Source organism: Neophocaena asiaeorientalis, unplaced genomic scaffold (genome assembly GCF_003031525.2).
Source record: "Neophocaena asiaeorientalis asiaeorientalis breed wild unplaced genomic scaffold, Neophocaena_asiaeorientalis_V1.1 scaffold504, whole genome shotgun sequence".
Lineage (NCBI taxonomy): Eukaryota > Metazoa > Chordata > Mammalia > Artiodactyla > Phocoenidae > Neophocaena > Neophocaena asiaeorientalis.
Window position 1 is genome coordinate 2,956,226 of NW_020174438.1, and position 19,490 is coordinate 2,975,715.

The 19,490-nt window shown below is 35.8% G+C and overlaps 1 protein-coding gene across 3 annotated transcripts in view; it reads right to left on the minus strand.

The window, feature by feature from the left end:
• Nucleotides 1-2,576: 2,576 nt before the first annotated feature.
• USP47 (ubiquitin specific peptidase 47) overlaps nt 2,577-19,490 on the minus strand; it is a 120,853-nt gene continuing 103,939 nt past the window's right edge. For all 3 annotated transcript variants that reach the window (XM_024756991.1, XM_024756992.1, XM_024756993.1), the window contains exons 19-28: nt 19,195-19,314; nt 16,728-17,505; nt 11,578-11,753; nt 11,136-11,216; nt 9,699-9,814; nt 9,220-9,338; nt 6,718-6,848; nt 5,128-5,175; nt 4,907-5,037; nt 2,577-4,081 (exon numbers count right to left, since the gene is read on the minus strand). In XM_024756991.1, the coding sequence (XP_024612759.1) occupies nt 3,907-4,081; nt 4,907-5,037; nt 5,128-5,175; nt 6,718-6,848; nt 9,220-9,338; nt 9,699-9,814; nt 11,136-11,216; nt 11,578-11,753; nt 16,728-17,505; nt 19,195-19,314 (1,875 nt within the window). In that variant the 3' untranslated portion in view covers nt 2,577-3,906. The remainder of the gene's footprint in view (nt 4,082-4,906; nt 5,038-5,127; nt 5,176-6,717; nt 6,849-9,219; nt 9,339-9,698; nt 9,815-11,135; nt 11,217-11,577; nt 11,754-16,727; nt 17,506-19,194; nt 19,315-19,490) is intronic.

Genomic DNA, 19,490 nt, shown 5'->3' on the forward strand with positions numbered 1-19,490 from the left:
AAAGCATTATAAGGCTGAACATGGAAGTGTGCCCTCTATACTGGGGGAAGGGGCAGGTTGGGAGCAAAGGAAGCAGAGGCGGAGCACGGTACTCACCTTTAAGGCAGGGCTCCCGGGTCCACAAATAATCCCCTGGCCTGGTAAATTCTCAGGCTCTGACCAGTCAAAAGACCAGCTTCTCCTGTGCAGGTTAACTGGTGAGGGGGAGGTAGGTGGTGGTGCTACCACGGGGAAGGGGGAGCACATCCCTCCCTAACACTTTTTTGCCCTCCTAGCTTGGCCCCTAGTGATTGTCGCATTCTTTTCTAAACAGACACACATGATTTAACGCACTCTTGATTTTGTCAAGCATTGTTTCTGAAAGCCATGTTTTGAAAATTAACACTGTATCTAACCAAATGATCGTAGTACCCCTTTCCCCATACGAACGACATTGAAGGAGCGTCTTCTGTACACCAGCTTCATGTACACCAAGCCTACGTGGCTACAAGCTTCATGTGGACCATGAATTCCTTTGCAAACCTGATTTAAAAAGCATTTACTAGACCCCTAGAAAACTACACATACACACAATTTTGCACTGGATTTAAGGATTTGTGGCCCTAGAAGGCTTTTGACTGCTAGTGACCAAAATATTGATTCGTTTTGCAAAAATTACACAGAATTGTTTAGATGGAATACTTTTATTCAGCAAACAAAAAACTTGCTAATTCAGATTATCTTCTATTCCATATACTCTAGACTACAATTTGCAAGTCACAAGTGCAAGAGCTGGTTAGTCTTGATGCTGAACAAAGGGACAAAATTCAGAAGGAAAACAGCCAATTGAAAAGGAAATACTAGCGAATGAATCAGAATAAAAGATTTTATTGTATTCCATACATTCACAGGTCACTTCCAGATTTAGTAATAACACTGCAGTGCTCTGATGCTGTGCACGCTAGCTCAGACCACGTTGGAAGTTTATAGCTGTCTCCTCCCTCCGCCTAGATATCATTCCTAACAGTGTAGCCTGCCTACTTGATTGTTTTCTAGCTGTGGCATAGTTCACCCCCGTTTCCTCAGAATTTTAAAGTACTTTCTGTTTTCTCAAGAGTTTTAAAGTACTTTCCATTCCATTACAAAAGAGATTACCAAACACTGTGTAGTATAGGGCTCCTTCCCTCACTCTTTTTATCTTGTCATGGCTACTATCACTTACTTACACTTTGTTTGAGAAGCAGACGTTCATCTAGCAAACCTCTGTTCAGACCAGCTAAATAAACACTGCACAGACCAGCTAAATAAACAAGGCAGAGTCCTGAAACCAGAGCTCTGGCTTCTTCGCCAGAATGGACCCCTGACCTTCAGCACCTGCCTTAGATATGTAGGTACTTGGTTCTCACAGGGCGTCCCTGGCTGACACAAACTCATCTTCCCCACAGTAAAAACTCTTCAAAACCTTGGCATGACCCATGGGGAACAGGGTCACTCTTTATTGCATGTGGCCTGCCTCAGACTCAGAAGATTCAGCAGATGAGTGATCACCAGGTTCCACTGCCCCGGGCGTGGGAACACACAGTTAATGTGCCCTTTGGCTTACAGGTGCTCACTTGTTTCTCTGAGTCTGGGCGAGGTTGACACATTAATCTCTTTCCCGCAAATTACTGTTCCCACTGTCACAAATCCACTTTGAAATCACCGCCCCCTTTACTGAAATTATTCAAGTGCAACATTGTGTTCTCTATCAGGCACTGAAGAGCAAGAAGCTTTAACTTTTTCTTTTCCATAATGAAATATATATTTTCTTTACCCTTGGTATTTGTAATACGCCTGCAATTAGAAACAGCAAACACGAAACAAACAATAAAAAGGGCAAAAGGCACAGAATGAGGAGCAGGTATGAAGATTCTACCATTTCCTCTTATAGGGACACTAAACCAAACCAAACACGGCCCCAAACCCATTTTACTTACAAATCTGCCTCCTCTGCTCCACAGTCAGTCCTTGAAAGCAGAAAGCACATTTACTGACCCCTATATCCCAAGGAAGCTGGCCTGCATCAGAACCAAAGAGCTCTCATGTTACATCAGAAAATCGAAATGATCTGAAAAAACAACTCATCACAAATGCTTCAAGTTTTCCTCTGAGAACACCACCAATTCCACTAATGCAAACCCAGAACACTACCGCCATCAAATTTAGCAGAATGCTACAGAGTTTATATGGAATAAAAATTAGTGAGAAAAATGTCTTAGAAAAGATTTTTTTTCCCCTCGTAGGGACTTTTAAGATATTATGGAACTCTCAATCATTATATTCAAACTGCAACCAACATTTGCTAACACTATTTTCTAATTTTTTCTTAAAAGGAAAAAAAGGGTAAAATTTCGACTCTGAAGTATCGACAGGATCGTCCAAAGTTAAATATTAACATCTTTTCATCTCTCCTATGAGAACTTTACTGTAAACATACGTTACCAGAGATGAGATAATTATTCAATATACATTACAAAATGTGGTATTTAAAGAAAACAAATCTCTTCTGAACCCGGATTCTTCATCCACAAAAGTTTAATGACCAAAATAACACAACAGAATGAACAAATGTTTTATTGGCATGTTCATTGTTGTAAACAGCATCTGGCATGAAAAAGTTTTACCAAAACCTTTTTATTGATTTTTTTATAAATTAGATGGCATTTTCAAAATTTACGTAGAATTATGTTCATTGAAGAGTCGCATTTAGCAGAGCAAAAACTTGCCGATTCGAATAGACTTTGCAATGAAATCATGTTGACTGCATTAGCCTGTGTCATGACCTGACTTACTAGCAAGTTTATTCAAAACGATGTTGTTTCCCCAAAGTTAAACTACATGTAACTATGTATCAACCCCCAAAATTAAAGTGGGACTTAAAAGGGTTTTAGAAGATTCAAACTTGGAGTTAAATCTTCAAAAATAAATGTAAAAAAGGAAAAAATCGAAGCCGCTGAACAGAAAAACCTCATTAACAAGGGCAAATACAATCGTATGGGACCCAGCACTGAGGAACCCCACTGAGGGTGACATTTACATAAACTGCTATACTTCTCAATGTACACAAATGTACATCATGAATGATATGTGAAATGAATAACCATGGGAAATAGCTGAACTGCAATTATGATAACTCAGTAGGATCAATTTTATTTACATGCTGAATGAATGAGTGAAATGAATTCTCTACATCCATAACTTAACGTACAATCAGTTATAATTACAGTATTGCAGCAATTCTGAGCTGCCACCTGCTGGGAGTGGTCTAAGGAAATGTTTTGATGATCTAGAATAATGTTCTTAATACTTCGAAAAAAAGAAAACAAAATAAAAACACTTCACGATTCTTTCTTTACTGGGTTACGGCTGGTTCTAAGAATTTCTTTCTTCTGCTCCTATTTTTGCTGCTTTCCAAGAGTCAACACACGTTGCATTTACTTCCGAATTGTCAATGAGGTAATGTGTGTATCAGTGAAATAAACAGAAATTCATTCATTCATGGCCTTTGCACAGCTTTTATTATTAAGCTATGAGCATCCTGTTTGAGGCTGGTTTGACTAGCGGCTATGTGCACATCTGTCTGCAAGAAAAGAAGTTTACTCATTCCCCTTTCCCCTTTTCTAGTAGCAGGTTTTGCTTTTTGTTTTTATTTTTTTGCACATCCCTTTTCACTTTACAGTACATTTGACTATAGTGCACAACATGATTCCAAGTCAAAACAGTGGCCCATTGGGCACTGAGCTTCTGATTGGTGAAGGGCAGTCCAATCAGTGCTGGTATCACTGGGTTACCCCTAACCACGTCCGGCTATAATGGCACACTACACAGTAGCAGTGAACCGTCTAATTAAAACCAAAATCCCCCAGGGAAAATGCTACACTAGCAGAGTCAGTCTTGAGTCAGATCTTTATTTGGTGCTCCATCCAGATATATTTTTAGTGCTTTTTCTTTCCGAGGTGAGTACGTTACACGATGTCCCGTCTTCTGGAGTCGACTGCTTTCTTTTTTCATCAGTTCATTTCTTTGCTCATCTGTCAACTCCATTAATTCTTCTGTTTTATCCCTACGTTTAAAATATTAATGACATATTAGACCAGTAGAGCCATCTGTCTCCTTTAATTTATGCTTAAATGCTCTAAAGCTCCTCAGTGAGAAAATGAAATCTGATCATCACCACTGAAGTTAAATAACCTCATATATTAAGATATCCTAGATTTCTAATGTGTTTATTATATTAACATGGCAGTCACTTTGAAAAATGGCAAAGAATAATTTCCATGTTACTATTAGTATAATAATGGCTATCATTTATTGAACATCTATTTATAACAGGTACTAGGCCAGTTTTTTTAAATGCAATAGTTCCTAATTCTCCTAAAATCCTGCAAGGTTGAAATCACTGTGGCCATTTTACAGATGAGGACCTAGGTAAATAACAACGCTAAATCTGAACACATATCTGCCAGCCTCCAATGACTATTCTTTTCCCTCTGTATCTGTAATGTCTGATCTGGTAGCCACTAGCCATGTGTGCCTGTTGAGATATGTCTGCTCCAAACTGACATGGGAGGCAAGTATAATAAATACACAATATTTCGGAGACTTACTATACGAAAAATAATGTAAAATATCTTGTAAATGATTTTTATATTGTTTACATGTTGTAATGATAATATTTTGGATGTACTGGGTTAGAAATACTTTATTAAAATAGTTTCACCGTTCTACTTTTTAAAATGTGGCTACTAGAAATTTCAGAATGTAATAAATGGCTTGCACTGGTCAGGGCTGCTCTATATCATAACAATTGTAAAGCTATTTATGAAAAACAAGATGCACAACAAAAATGTGGTATCACTAGAAATAATCAAAACATTGTGAATGTTACCTATAAAATATGACTGCACCATCATCACAGATATAAAGAGGCCAGACATTCAGGGTAGAAACTTTAGGATTCCAGTCCAAATCCTGATGAATATCAAGGACAGAAATATCACAGGGAAAAGTTCCTCTACCCTACGGAGAAAAGAATGAATGAATAAATGACACCATTAGCCATGTTTATTGAGCCCTAGTACCCAGATTTAAACATTCTCAGGGCCTTACCTTGGCAAATTCAATATCTTCTAAAGGAATTCCACTGATTTCACAAAGCTGTAAAAGGAAACATTTTACATGAGTTCATCTAAAAAGTAAATTTGCTGAGAAGTTATTTTCCTTTAACCTCATAAGCACAGACATAGCTTGATTTTTTGTTCAAAGAAGTAACATGTTTGATAAAAGTTTTTTGAAAAGCAGGAAGTGGAATTCTCTCCTCTGTCTACCTGCAAACACCATGTCTCAGAAATATCAATTTAGTATATTCCTTTCAGACCTTTCCTATGCATATATAAACTACATACACACATTTATAAATACATTTCATAAACAGTTTTATATATCTATATAATAACTTTATATAGTCTCTATATAAGAATAGGATACCGGGCTTCCCTGGTGGCGCAGTGGTTGAGAGTCCGCCTGCCGAAGTAACCTCATTCTCTTCAATAGTTGAAAAATATACCATTGTATTTCCTATTGATGGACACTGAGCGTGTTTTTAGGTTTTCCCAGTTACAATGCTATAATATGTATCTCCATAAATATCTCTTTGCATATTTCTGCAAATATTTCTTAGATGTAGAACTGCACATCTGAAATGTTGATAAACAATGCCAAGCTGAACCCTGAAAAAAATGTAACAATTTAACCACTTATCAAAGGTGTATGATATTGCATTTTCCCCAAACCATGATGACTCTAGGTATTTTTTTATATTCTAAATCTTCACCAATTTAAGAGGTAAAAAGTGCTGTTATTATTTTAACTTGTATTTCTTCTATGAATTGCCTATTCATGTTCTTTGCTTATTTTACAATTAGATTGTCCAGATTATTAATTTGTAGCTCCTTTTAAATTTGGACATCATGTTTCACATATGTTTCGAATATTTTTCCATTGATTTTTAGTTTTATGGGTTGCTTTAAAAATATTTTTTTGGCAGTTGGGGGGTACTGTGCAGAAGATTTAAACTTTTATGTTGTCCAGCTTTTCTTTTTTGGCTTTTGGTATTATACTTACAAATATTTTTCCCTCTCTGGGATTATAAAAATATTCTCAATATTTTCACCTAGAACATTTATCATTTTATTATATTTTAAAATATAAATTTAACTTATTTAGAATTTATTTTTGTGTTTGGTGTGAAATATGGAAATAAATTTTTCCCCAAACTGCCAACCGTCCTAGTACCACTTATGAATAATTCATCCTTTCTCTAGAGATCCTTAGAATTCCCACCTTTAAAATGAAAAATGCAGAAGACATCTTCATCTGGGTTCTCCACTCGATTCTACCTCATTTGGGTTTTAAGCATATACAGCAATTTACTCTAGTGCCTCTAACTAATCCTAACTACTTAAGGCAAAGTTGGTCCAAGTAACAGAAAGTGGTGGTTCACTTCTGGATGGCCAGAAGCCAAGGTAATTTTTCAAAGCATCAGCAGCCCTAAGAAACAAGAGTAGTGAGGCACAATGTGTGGCAGAGACAAAGAAAGAGAGGTTGCTGCATCAGTGTCTGGCACTCACTTGCTAGGGTGTCTCTTATGCACCACAGAGAAAAATGTATGTTAGTTCATTTTCTTTAAAATGAACTTACCTTGTCTCGCAACTCATCAACACTACTGCTTTCCAACACAACCTCCTGGAAGGGATCCAACTTCATCTCTGAAGGCCTCCACCGTCTTGACAAAACTGCAAGTTGTGACATGGATTTCATCTTCTCTGCCCCTAATATGCAAGATTAGGCCATCATTCTATTTACTCTAATGATTCACAATTTGCCTTTTCTTGTACTGCCTGACTAAACAAAAAGATTTACTTCAAGTGTTATTCTTAAAAAGTGGGCATGGGGACCTCCCTGGTGGTCCAGTGGTTGAGACTCCGTGCTCCCAAAGAAGGGGGCCCGGGTTCAATCCCTAGTCAGGGAACTAGATCCCACATGCCACAACTAAAGATCCTGCACGCTGCAACTAGGACCCAGCGCAGCCAAATAAATAAATAAATATAAAAAAGAAAAAGTGGGCATAAAAGAAACCGATTATCCCAAGGATGTTTTGAGAATAAAATATTTATTCTCTTCCCCCAAGTCTCAGAAGATAATCGCTAACCCCTGCAAGCTCTCCTTCCACCAGTACTCCTAATTCCACTCCCTCGTGCCTCCTGCTGGACACTGCTTGACCAATTACTCTCTTCTTTGCATCTATGATCTTTGTTCCTCTGTTGGCTTCTACCCCACAATCTAAAATCATAATCAAATAGCTTTAAGTTTATCTTCTTTTTTCACTCAAGCTATTAATCCTCTTTTCATTTACTCCCAAACTTACTGATTCTTCAAAACCCAGCTCAGCTGTCATCTTTCTCTTTGAGGTACACAAGAGCCAACTGTACTGATTTGGTCCTTAACGCCTATCATTTTGGAATTACAGGTTTGTAGTTCTGGCTCTCCCATACACTGTGCATCTGGGGGGCAATCACTGGTCTAATTTATTCATTTTTATAGCACCAAGGGTCAGCAATGTCTGGTAAATTACAGGTCAATAAATGTTTCTTAGATTTAATCACATGACATATCTTACTCAAGTATTTCGATGCTAAAATATATACTGAAATGATACTGATGTAAGGACCTACTATCCAGAGACATGTTCTGGCTAATCCATCTCTGCTAATATATACTCCGTCCTAACAAGGGTGACGTCTATGTCCTTCATCTCTTCTTGGCCTACCCAGAAACAGTGATTACTCTCTCAGGCCCCAGATACTCAGAGAAGGAATTACAATCTGGAGCACTTGCTTACAAATCATGGTAGATGGCGTCCTGGTTATTCCTTGTCTCCCCACTTAACTTGTCACTTAATCAGAATTCAAACATTGAAATTTAAACCAAATTAGACCTGAAATAGGTGAGGTGTTAGTATTATTGAACCCTCTGAAAGCTATCATAATCTTACATAAAAATATCCAGAACTTATGATATTTTAATTTCTATGGAAAAAGAAAAGGAAAATCAAAAACTTTCTAAGCAACAGCAAAGTCACAAAAGAATATAGAACTAGTTGTTTCCCTTGATATCTCCCAAAAGCCAACTTTTCCCCCACTAACTCTTCCAAAAAACATTAGATTAAAATGTACCAATGTTGATAATTAAAACCAGGACGTGTGACAAACAGAACTGTTCTTCTAGGTCACTGTTACACTGTTATGGGTTGAAATATGTCCCCCACCAAAAGACATGTTGAAGTCCTGAACTTCAGTACCTCAGAATGTGATCTTATTTGGAAATAGGGTCATTACAATGGTAATCAAGTTAAAATGAGGTCATTAAAGTGGGTACTAATCCAATATGACTAGGGTCCTTATAATATGGGAAATCAGGACACAGATAGGAAAGCCCACACAGAGAACATGATGTGAAGATGAAGGCAGAGATCAGGAGGATGCATCTATAAGCCAAGGAACACCAAAGACTGTCAACAAACCACCAGAAGCTAGGAGAGAGGCATGGAGCAAATTCTCCCTCACAGCCCACAGAAGGAACCAACCCTGACAACACCTTGATCTCAGACTTCTAGCCTCCGAAACTGTGAGAAAATAAATTTCTGTTGTTTAAGCCACCCAGTTTGTAGTACTTTGTACCAGCCTAGAAAACTAATATTGTCACTGTTCTCAAAATCTCTGAAAAATCATTAATACCACAGCCTCAAAACAAGTCACAATTCCACTTGTGACTTGTGGACGCCATGGTAGATGGCGTCCTGGTTATTCCTTGTCTCCCCACTTAACTTGTCACTTAATCAGAATCCAAACATTGAAATTGAATTCAATTTTCAATTGAATTCAAACATTGAAAAAGAGACTAAATAACAAACATGGCTAAGAAACTTTTACTTTCTGTAAAAGGTACTAAAAATACAACTTTGAAATTGCAACTTCCCTGGAAGGAAGAATTCATATTCTTAAAATTAGAGAAAAGAAGAAATATTTAAAAGGCAAATGGTGCCCATAGAAGAGACAGAAGAAACTCATTATTTGAAAAAATGATAACTTTGATTATTTCTAGAGAATTCCTGATATTTCTCCACAAAAATATTGATAATACCATCAAGAACTTCAAGGAAAACCTCCCAGTTGCTGGAAATATTAATATCTTCTTCATAAATATGATAATCCAAAAAGACAGTGCCAGGATTCTTCCATGTTTTTTTCCTTAGACGAAACCTACAAATGTGGTAAGACATTTTAAACTATTATACTTTGAAATTCTTAACTTGAAAAAAAATGACATGAATCTGACACAAAGAAAAATGAACTATGTTCAAACACAAAAGTCAAATGGTTATTCATTAAAATTTTGGGAAAATATAATGAAAAGCTCTCAAGACATCAAATTTAGTATCCTACAGAGCAAGTTCAAACAAATGCTAATACTTTTGCTTAGTTCTATTAATCCGCAGTACTAAAATTCTGAATGGTACAGGAATTTAAAATTCTTCTAGTTTTAGAAAATTATACCAATCCATATCAATTGACCACACTGTCTTTCTTCAAATTGCTGATGACACTGTAATTTTACTTTACCTGTCAATACTGAGCTCTAAACCACATTGCTCCCTGAGCTGAGGAATTAACTCCTCTTTTGATTGCCGTACAGTCATTCCTTTAGCAAACACAGCATCTAGCAGAAACTTGCACGGCTAGGAATATAAACATAAACAATTAGACCCTGAATTACACATTAAAATAAGGATCAACAAGACATTTTATTTGCACTTTATAGTGTGACAATTACTGGACTGGGTTTAGGAGCTTATCTTCCTAGGTTTAAATCTTGGCTCCACTACTTACTAAAGCTCTGCTATCTTGAGCAAGCTTACTTAACATTTCTGTGCCTCAGTTTTCTCATCTTTAAACCGGAGCCAGAGTCATTGTGGAGATTAAATATGATAATACATTCATATTTCTCTTCTTGTAATACAATGACCATAATTTTGAAAGTAAAAAGAATCACCTTTATAGAGTAAAATGAGAGAAATGAATACTAATTCTCCAAATACATTCACTGACTGTCTCAAAAGAGATACAGTATTCACAAACCCCAAATTCATAAGTAAGATGTAAGTCAAAATGAGTGTAATGGATCACATATAAGAGATATGACTGATGCCTAATAAAATATTTGTTGAACAAATGAAGGCATTTTATGAAAACATTATCCCCTTATTTGCTGTTTTTCACATTTGTCTAGGTCTTCACTGAGATGTTATAAATGTCTTAAAAATAGTGTCTTTGCCTTATTCTTCTGGGTATTCACCACAATCTTATATATCACAGGAACTAAGATATTTTATTACTCCTTGAAAAACATAGCTGGTTTAGATCCTTAATCCACCATTTACAAGTTATATGACCTTGGGCAAGTTACTTCTCTGTGCCTCGGTTTCTTAATCTATAAAATGAGAATAACAGTACTTTTATAATAGAGTTAATTGATGAGGATTAAAAGGGTTAATATTTGTAAGCACTTAGAGCACAAAGAGACACTATATATAATGCTAGTTAAATACTAAAAATGATTCTCTGAACACAAAAAGTCGTCAACTACCATCCTTCTGTAGCATTTTACAATCATTCCCAGAAGCACAAACAAACCCCCTTTTAAAAGCAGAAAATGTTTGTCCTTCCAGCATGTGTAGCAATACTTTAGACCAGGGGGATGACAAAAATGGCCTGAGGGCCACATTCATCTGGTGCCTGTTTTTGTAAGTGAAATTTTATTGGAACATAGCCACCCCCATTGGCTTATGTACTGTCTGTGTCTGCTTCTGTACTACACTGGCAGAACTTAGTTGCAACAGAGGCAGTATGGCCTGTACAACTGAAATATTTCCTAAAAAAAGTCTGCCATCCCCTTCTTTAGAGAGATAAAAAGAAATGTCTAGTAATCAAATCTGTGCACTGTATGTTTTTAATAACTATCAAAAGTTACCTTACATTGTTTGTAAGTATATTACTTACCTCTTGTTCATTGACTAGAAGCTGGTACACTTTAACTCTGTATTCTCCTTTTTTAAGTGCTCTCCCCAGTCTAATTGTAATCTACAAATTAAAAACAGTGTTTTTAGATGTATGGTCTCAGCAGAATAAACTACCCATTTTCATCTCAACTGTTTAGTATTTTTCTCCCAATTCTCTAGATTCTGGGCTGTTTGAAAACAGGTATATCTTTTACCTCCGATTCCCCAGTGCCTAGAATACTAACTGGCACACAGTTAACATTTAACAAATGTTTGTTAGATGAATGGAGAAAACAACAACAAAAAAGCCAAATAACCACTAAACCTCAGGGACAAATTATCCTTTTAGGGTATCCATTTCACCTTACTTGGAAGTAGTGCAAGATGTTCTCAAATCTATCATTTAAAACAGACTCTAATTATTCAGAATTATTTTAATCAACCTTATTGTCATCTGAAAATGATGAAAGTGTCTCATTCAGCCGGACGCTCTCAAACTCTTGATTGCTGGCGTACACGCGAAAGACCTTGAAGTGAGAGGACAAAACTCCAACAAAGGGCTCTAAATGTTGTTTGAAAGCAGCCAGAGTAATTCTTTTATCAACATGCACCATCAACCCTAAGCACACACATACACAAAAAACAGAAAAAAAATGTAAAAGAAACCTCTTAGAGTATAAATAAAGCAGATCATATACTTTTTATTATACTGTAAGCAGGAAAAAGTACCTTTTCAGTTATTTGACTTTTAGCTAATATACTACATTGAATGGACAAAAATGTGGGCACTGAGCATATGCTAAGGATAATCTGACAGCTTTAAATGTTCTGAGATATTTAAGTGCTTATTTATTTTGGCTGCTGAATTAAAAACCAAACTTATAGGAACTCTCTTCAAATACATACATTTCTAGATCTACACAGCAGTAGTGTGGGCTCTGGCTGGGTCCCACCCCTACCTCTTCTGCTTTCTTACTAGCTGTGAGACACAGAGCAAGCCACCAGCCTCTGTACCTGCATTTTGTCATTTGAAAAATGGAGCTAATAACAGTACCTACCTCACAGTATCTCACTGTAAATTCAACGAGGTAATATGTTTATAGAATAGTTTCATATATATATATATAAATCGCCTCAAAAATTGTCAGTAAATCTAGTTCTGGGATTTCTACTAGAGAAAAATGTCAAGACTAGCATATGAAGATGTCTGTTTTATCATGTGGTTGGTTGGACTGTAACAGAAATAATATCTAAATGGGTCAGAAACTCCCACCTCCTCCAAGCTTCAGTTTAAGCTCTGCTGGCATTATAATAGTATTATCTTTGATGGGCTTTTTTTCTAATGCTTATTATTTTAATCTTTTGTCCTTTATTTTATAAGCCACTCATGAGGATACTTCTGGAATATATTTCTGTTTACTCTAGTCTTCATATTCTAGTAAAGAGCAAAAACTTCACTCATTTATCTTTCTCTTGTAACAAAGTAATACAGAATGCAAGAACTGCCATGCAGCCTCAGGCCCATGGTCTCTTTGCAGCCCTAAGGCTCTCTCTAGGGCAGACCTCAGTTTTCTGTGAAATTTACATGAAAGGTTAAGGATAAAACCCTAAAACACTCCTGATTTCTATTCTCAGGTCATCCCAACTCAGGCTGATGAATTTTTCTAAATGGATTTTTCAAATAATGTCTATTTACTATTTTCTTGGTTATAAAATACTGGTTCACTAGAGAAAATGTGACAAGTATGAATTAGCAGAAAACATAGATAAGGTGATGAACTTTATTTACTGTATATATCTTTTGAGGCAGCATTTCTTTTAATTTGTTTAAAATGTCGGTTTCTAAGCTTTAAGGAATGCTCCTAAATGTTAAAATCTAGCTTTTGGCAAACAAAACTCTATTATCCAGAGAGGGACTAAATTTCTTGAGAGAAGGGTGTAATGAAAAAATTTCTTGATTAGAAATGAGAAGCCTATGGCTGGATTTCAGTTTTGCCACTTCAGTCTGATAAATGGCTGTAGGTAGGTCATCCAATCTTTCTGAGCCTCCGTTTTCTCAGAGGATTATTATGCCAGTCTCATTGATTGTTGTTCGACAAATATAGTAAATTCTAAGGCATTACTCAAATAAAAGCTATCACTGTCATTTTGGTTTCTCTCATAACTCCTAGTAATGTTGTATCATAGGAAGACATGAATGTTTGTTGGTTATTGATATAGTCCAATATGGTGATTAGGACCAAGTGTTCTAGAGTTACATGGCCTGGCTGGAATGAAGTCCTGGTTCCTCCTCACAAATTAGATTTGTGACTTTGACCTAAGTTCTCTGTACTTCAATTACCTCTATTATTAAATGAAGATAACAGTATTTATATCTCATAATGTGTTTTTGGGTCAATACATGTAAAATGCTTATCATAGCACTGACAAACTGTTAGCTTAACTGATGAGCTGTAATTATTTTGTAGTTTTACAGAATACCATCATATCATTTTTCCTATCTACCCCTTCATACAGAAAAGTTCAGTCTCTTCACAGTGCAACCTCAAAATAGCCTCAAAGGCTTTTCTTTTTTCTTTCTTTTCTTTTATGTATTTCTTGAAAGAGGTGGTAGCCAAAATTGTACAAAGAAATTTCAGTGCAAATACACTACCATTTTTATTACTTTGGCCTTCCTGTTTATACCCCAGTGCTTGAAGACTACAACTAGGTCACACTGGGACAGTATTTTCAAAGACAGGTTCTATATTCCCTGAAACAATTCCTGGATTATAATGAATCACTTAAAGACTATCATTTTAAGTGCTGTTTGGTAATTATCTAAATGAGTTGTCTAGACGGTGCATGGTATACCACTCTTCAGATATCAAATTCTTTGTTTACCTATTCTACCTTGCCATTTCATCACTCTGAAGAACTTGTATTATTACGTATCATCTATGTTTCCCAGGCACCTACTTTCAGATCCTTGCGGAACTGTGACGAAGCAATCTTACTAGAGACTCCTTAAACACTAGGCTGCTGGCTATCATCCCCACTCCCTTTCCCCTAAGCCAGATTTTTAAACACGAAAAGGCATTTTCCAGGGTTTTCACTTTTTCTTTCCAAACAAACTTTCTGTATGGCTTCTGAAAGCCTAAATAATTTGTAGAAAATGGTTTCTCTTCATCACGTTTTTTTTTTTTTAAGTTTTTTTTTTTTAAGTTTCTTTGAAGTAAGCTTCAGGCAAGATATAAACTAGAAATTCTGAATTACATAATCTCAGAAGGATGGAAGAGATCTGTCAGTTTGGGCATTTGGACAAACAACAACAAAAACATATCAACATTGGTGAGATTTAAAATAATAAAAGAATAAATAAAATATAAGACTAAAACCAGCCAGAGAATTAGCAGGACAAGCAGGTTCAAGATACAAAATCTTGAATACTATTTCAATGAATGCTAGTAAATTAGCCCACAATGGATTTCTAAAAAGGTTAAAATGGCCAGCAATCTCCTTTGCAAAGATTTCATTAAGCATTCTAAGATGGAAATGGGACCCTTTAGACTATGATTCTAAATATTTCCACTGAATCCTTCCTACCGCTGAAACTCTTATGCAGTCTAATTTTCAGCACATCTTTCAAAAACAAACGCCTTGAAAGAAATTTCTAACCTTTTTCCAAAGAGAAGCTACTTTTAATTTCTGCAATGCCCTTGAAGGGTTGAGGATGGTAAGAAAGCCGAGTAGGTACTAGCTATTTTTCCTGTACTATGACGTGAGGTAAGTAAGTAACAGTGGTAGCAGTGAGGAGGTGGAGGTATGAGTACTAGGCATACAACCAGAATACCTGAATCTGATCCCAGCAGTGTGACTAACTAACTGTGTGACCTCAGGCAAATTATTTAACTTGTTTGAGCCAGTTTCTTCATCAGTGAAAAGTGTCTAACAATATCAATTTCACACCGCTGTTGAGAACTAAATGAGATAACATGTTAATAAGAGTTATAAGAAAAAAACTCCACAGAAATTTAAATGAAGCATTACTATAATAGAGCTTCTCTATCTCCATTTTAACTCACTAATCCACATTTTCGCACTTGAGTTTCTGCAAGATATAGGTATGGATGTCAAATAATTACATTGTTATTTGGACCTAATTAATTAAAAACACAAATTTATGTATTTTTACTACTGATTTCATGATTTCTGCCACTTCCTTTTTTTTTTTTTGTGGTACGCGGGCCTCTCACTGTTGTGGCCTCTCCCGTTGCGGAGCACAGGCTCCGGACGCGCATCGGCAGGCGGACTCTCAACCATTGCGCCACCAAGGAAGCCCCGCCACTTCCTTTTAAAAGATCTAATTTTGAGACTACAAGTATCATAGCATTTAACTAATACAGTGGTTGTTTGTGCACCTTCTCTCCACAAGATGAAGCATAAGGCTGCATCTTAGTCATCCTTACTTCTGACAAATACATATGGCCTGGCACCTGGCATGTATTCAGGAAATAATAATTGTGTGGGTGTATAAATGGATTGATGAAGAGTGGGACTCTCTTCCAAAAGTAATAGGAGCAAATGCATTCAGTTAGAAGCCTTAACCTCTAGTAATGGTTCCACTATTTACTAGATATGTATGTATTTTTGGGAAAGTCATTCACCCTCTATGAGTTTACAGTTTTCTTACCAGTCAAATGAGGATATCATTGTTTGCTTTATTAATTTCAGAAAAGCTTCAAGTGAGAATAAAAAAGTGTTTTGAAAACTAAAATATAAAAATATAAGTGGTAATATTAATATTTGCCTTTCAGACTAATGCAAAGTATTTAGGTTTTCAGCTATTTCCCTTTTACACTTGAAGAAAGATTTTGTATCTTGAACCTGCTTGTCCTGCTAATTCTCTGGCTGGTTTTAGTCTGATATTTTATGTATTCTTTTATTATTTTAAATCTCACCAATGTTGATACGTTTTTGTTGTTTGTCCAAATGCCCAAACTGACAGATCTCTTCCATACTTCTGAGATTATATAATTCAGAATTTCTAGTTTATATCTTGCCTGAAGCTTCCTTCAAAGAAACTTAAAAAAAACCAAAAACCTAAAGAAGGCCCTTTCCTTTCTCTGACTTTTTACGGGGTGTAGGAAGGGTGCACTTTGGATTAGGTGATGGAGGAAAGGGAAGGAATGCACAAATTAAAAATTTTTCTAGGCACTGAATATAAAATTTTCTAAAGTGTCTGGCCTTTTTTTGGTATATTATTTACTATTTAAACTAATTCTTTTTTTTTTTTTACTTAGTACTGTTATACTTCTTTCCTTTTAAAAAATTTTTTAATTCTTTTCCTTCTTTCCTTTTTTTTTAAAATCATCTCACAAAAGTTGTGACATCATTACCATCACAGGCATAATGCACAGGTCTAAGGACACCGTTTACTATAACTACATCAAAACTGAAAGCAAAGGAGAGAGAGGATAATCTTATAACCCAGGAATCTACAGGTAATCTTAGGACAAAGCATCTCTTATCTGATTCTTAACTAAAAATTTAAATAAACTGATAAAAAAAATTAAGGCTGTTTCAAGGAGGCTTTTTCTTTCTAAGTACATACATTTATGTCCTTCCCCAGAACTTTCATCTGCAGCATAGGGTTCTGCTTGGAAATACATGTACTGTATTTCTCCCCTACTCTTGCCACTCTCATCATATTCACTGTCCGTTCCGGAGTCTTCTTCTGCTGTATCCCATGTCTCCTTCTTCCCTTCATTCGCTTTAGTTCTTCTACTACTCGTGATGCTGTGAGAGTCAAGTCCATTAGCCAAAGGGATTTGAGCATTATCTGCATTGCACAAAGTATCACTGCTATGACTTGAGCTAAGAATGTCACTGTCCACTGAACTTGTACTCCTGTCATTATTCACATCTGAATCTGATCGTTCTTCAGACTGAAAATTTTCAGGATCGGAAGTCTGAATATGCTGTTCAAGTTCTCTATTATCCACTGAGGCTGAAGAGTCCCTCTCATTGAGAGGTGATTCAATGTTTTCAAAGTCACTTGTCTCAGTACTTTTGCTGCTGTCCCCATTATCCCCCTCCTGCTGCTGTTGCAGTGACAAGCTTTTGAGTTTTTCAGTGCTTTCTTCTAGAATAGCTTCCACAGACTTTAGACCCCCTGCAGGTCCTTTGACTCTTTCACAGTCATCATCCACATTACCAGAGTCACCCCCAGCTTTCTGGTATGCTGTCCTTTTGGAATAAGATCCTGGAGATTGTTCAGGTAACAAAACAAATAATCTGATTGTATTTGCATGCCGATCCAGGAGTTTCCATAAATGAGAGTCTGTAAAGGCCATCTGGTAATCCAAAGTCTCAGAACTTTCAACGAACACCTGAACAGTAAGTCAAAGAGTTATATTACATCATTAATTTTGGTGACATTCTCATTCATTATAAGAATAATATCGCATCAATATAAGACAGTGCACAATAAATTATAAAAGTTGAGATGATAATGTTTCTAAAGGACACGCCCATTGTTTTTGGAGACTAAATAAAATAAATATTATGTTCATATGTCTTTGTAATTAGCCATAAAACTGCTAAACAAATATCTTGTTTATCGGAAAATGTATGAAAAAATCTTGGGAATGCAACACCAAAATCCAGGTTATATAAAAAATTTAATGGACAAATGACTTGATTCTAGAGCAAATTAACTGCAAGGAAACAAACATGTAAGGAAATCTTTAGATTAAAATAAACTTGAGAGATCTTATGGACTTTATTTAGATCCTGATTTGAACAAACAAATCTTACTGAAAAAAATTTTTTTAAAGATAATCAGGGAAATTTGAATATTGACTAGGTATTGGTTGATATTAAGGCATTTCTATTAGTTTTTTAGGTATAATAATGTAATTGTGGTTATGTTTTTAAAAAGAATTCTCATCTTTTAGAAATATAAATTCATATTGCTTGTAGATGAAATGATATGATGCTGGGAATGTTTTTCAAGTAATCTGGGGGAAGTATTTAGTTAAATATACATGAACAAGACTTGATAATTATAGAAGCTGGCTGATACGTACATAACACTATTCATGCACTTCTGCATATGTTTGAAATTTTCCACAATAAATTAAAAAAATGAAATGCATATACATAAACCAGGCAATTATGAGTAGTATTTTGAATTTTGCATAAAAAGATTATTATTCAATAAATGCTATAAATCAGGACTATCAGCTAACAATTTAAAGAAAAAAATAAAGTTAGATCCCTCCCACTCCTTACCCTAAAACAGTATTAGGGTGGATTGGCGATTTTAATGTTACACACAAACACCACACAGAAGTACTGGAAGAAACTAGGGGTGAATAAAAATTACACATCAGAATTAATAAAACAAAACTGAAAAAAAAAAAAAACAAAGAGGCTAAATATGATAAAAGACCAAACTGCCCTAAGATGAATGAGACTGGAAATGGTGATAAATAAAAAAGACAGCAAATGAGGAAAATTTGATACAATTTATCCAGAGTAAACCAAAGGCATTAGGAATAAAAACACAGGAAAAATGATAAATGATGGAACACATAATGATATCAAGAGATAAAACAAAGAGATCAACATGAACTTTCTCTTTTCTTACAGAGATAAATGAGTAGGAAAAGGGAATAATGTGGGGTGAATCCAAGATAGTAATTTTCTCCACACTAGGCATGCTTCAGACTTTCACCATGAAGTACTGCTTTATGGGAGAAGCTCAAGAATGAACAAAATTCAGAGAACATAATCATTGTGACCAGAACTAGTCATGAAGTCTCCACCAAAGAAGGAGGACTAATCTTGGGCTTGAAACAAACTGTAGGAAGAGGGGGAAACACTCCAGGAGGGGCGGTACTTGAACAAGGCAAAGAGGAGAGCCAGCAAGACTGACTGAGAAGACAGAGAAGCAAGATGTGACCTGACTACAAAAGGAGGGTAATTATTGGGAGGATGTGAGAACCCAAAAATAAATTTCAGACAGATGGTGAGTGGCAGCATAGAAAATAGTCATGAAAAAATAAAAGACATACCTTGTTACTTCTAAAAAACCCTTCAGCTTTCAGGGTTTTACTGGGCACAGTGAGAAGACGCAAATCATTGTAGCAGCGTTCCAGCACTATTCTCATTGTTTCAGCAGGTAAATAGATGGCCTATAATGAAAGTAATTTAATTAAAAAGTGCTCTTTCAAGAATAATTCTGCTTGACTTGGAAATATGGGAAAATGAGACACTGCTGAGTTCTTCTTAAAAATAGCAGAAAGAAAATTAAGAGAAAAATCATCTTAGTAGAGGTTTACAAATTTTTTAAGAATCTATGGGAAAAATT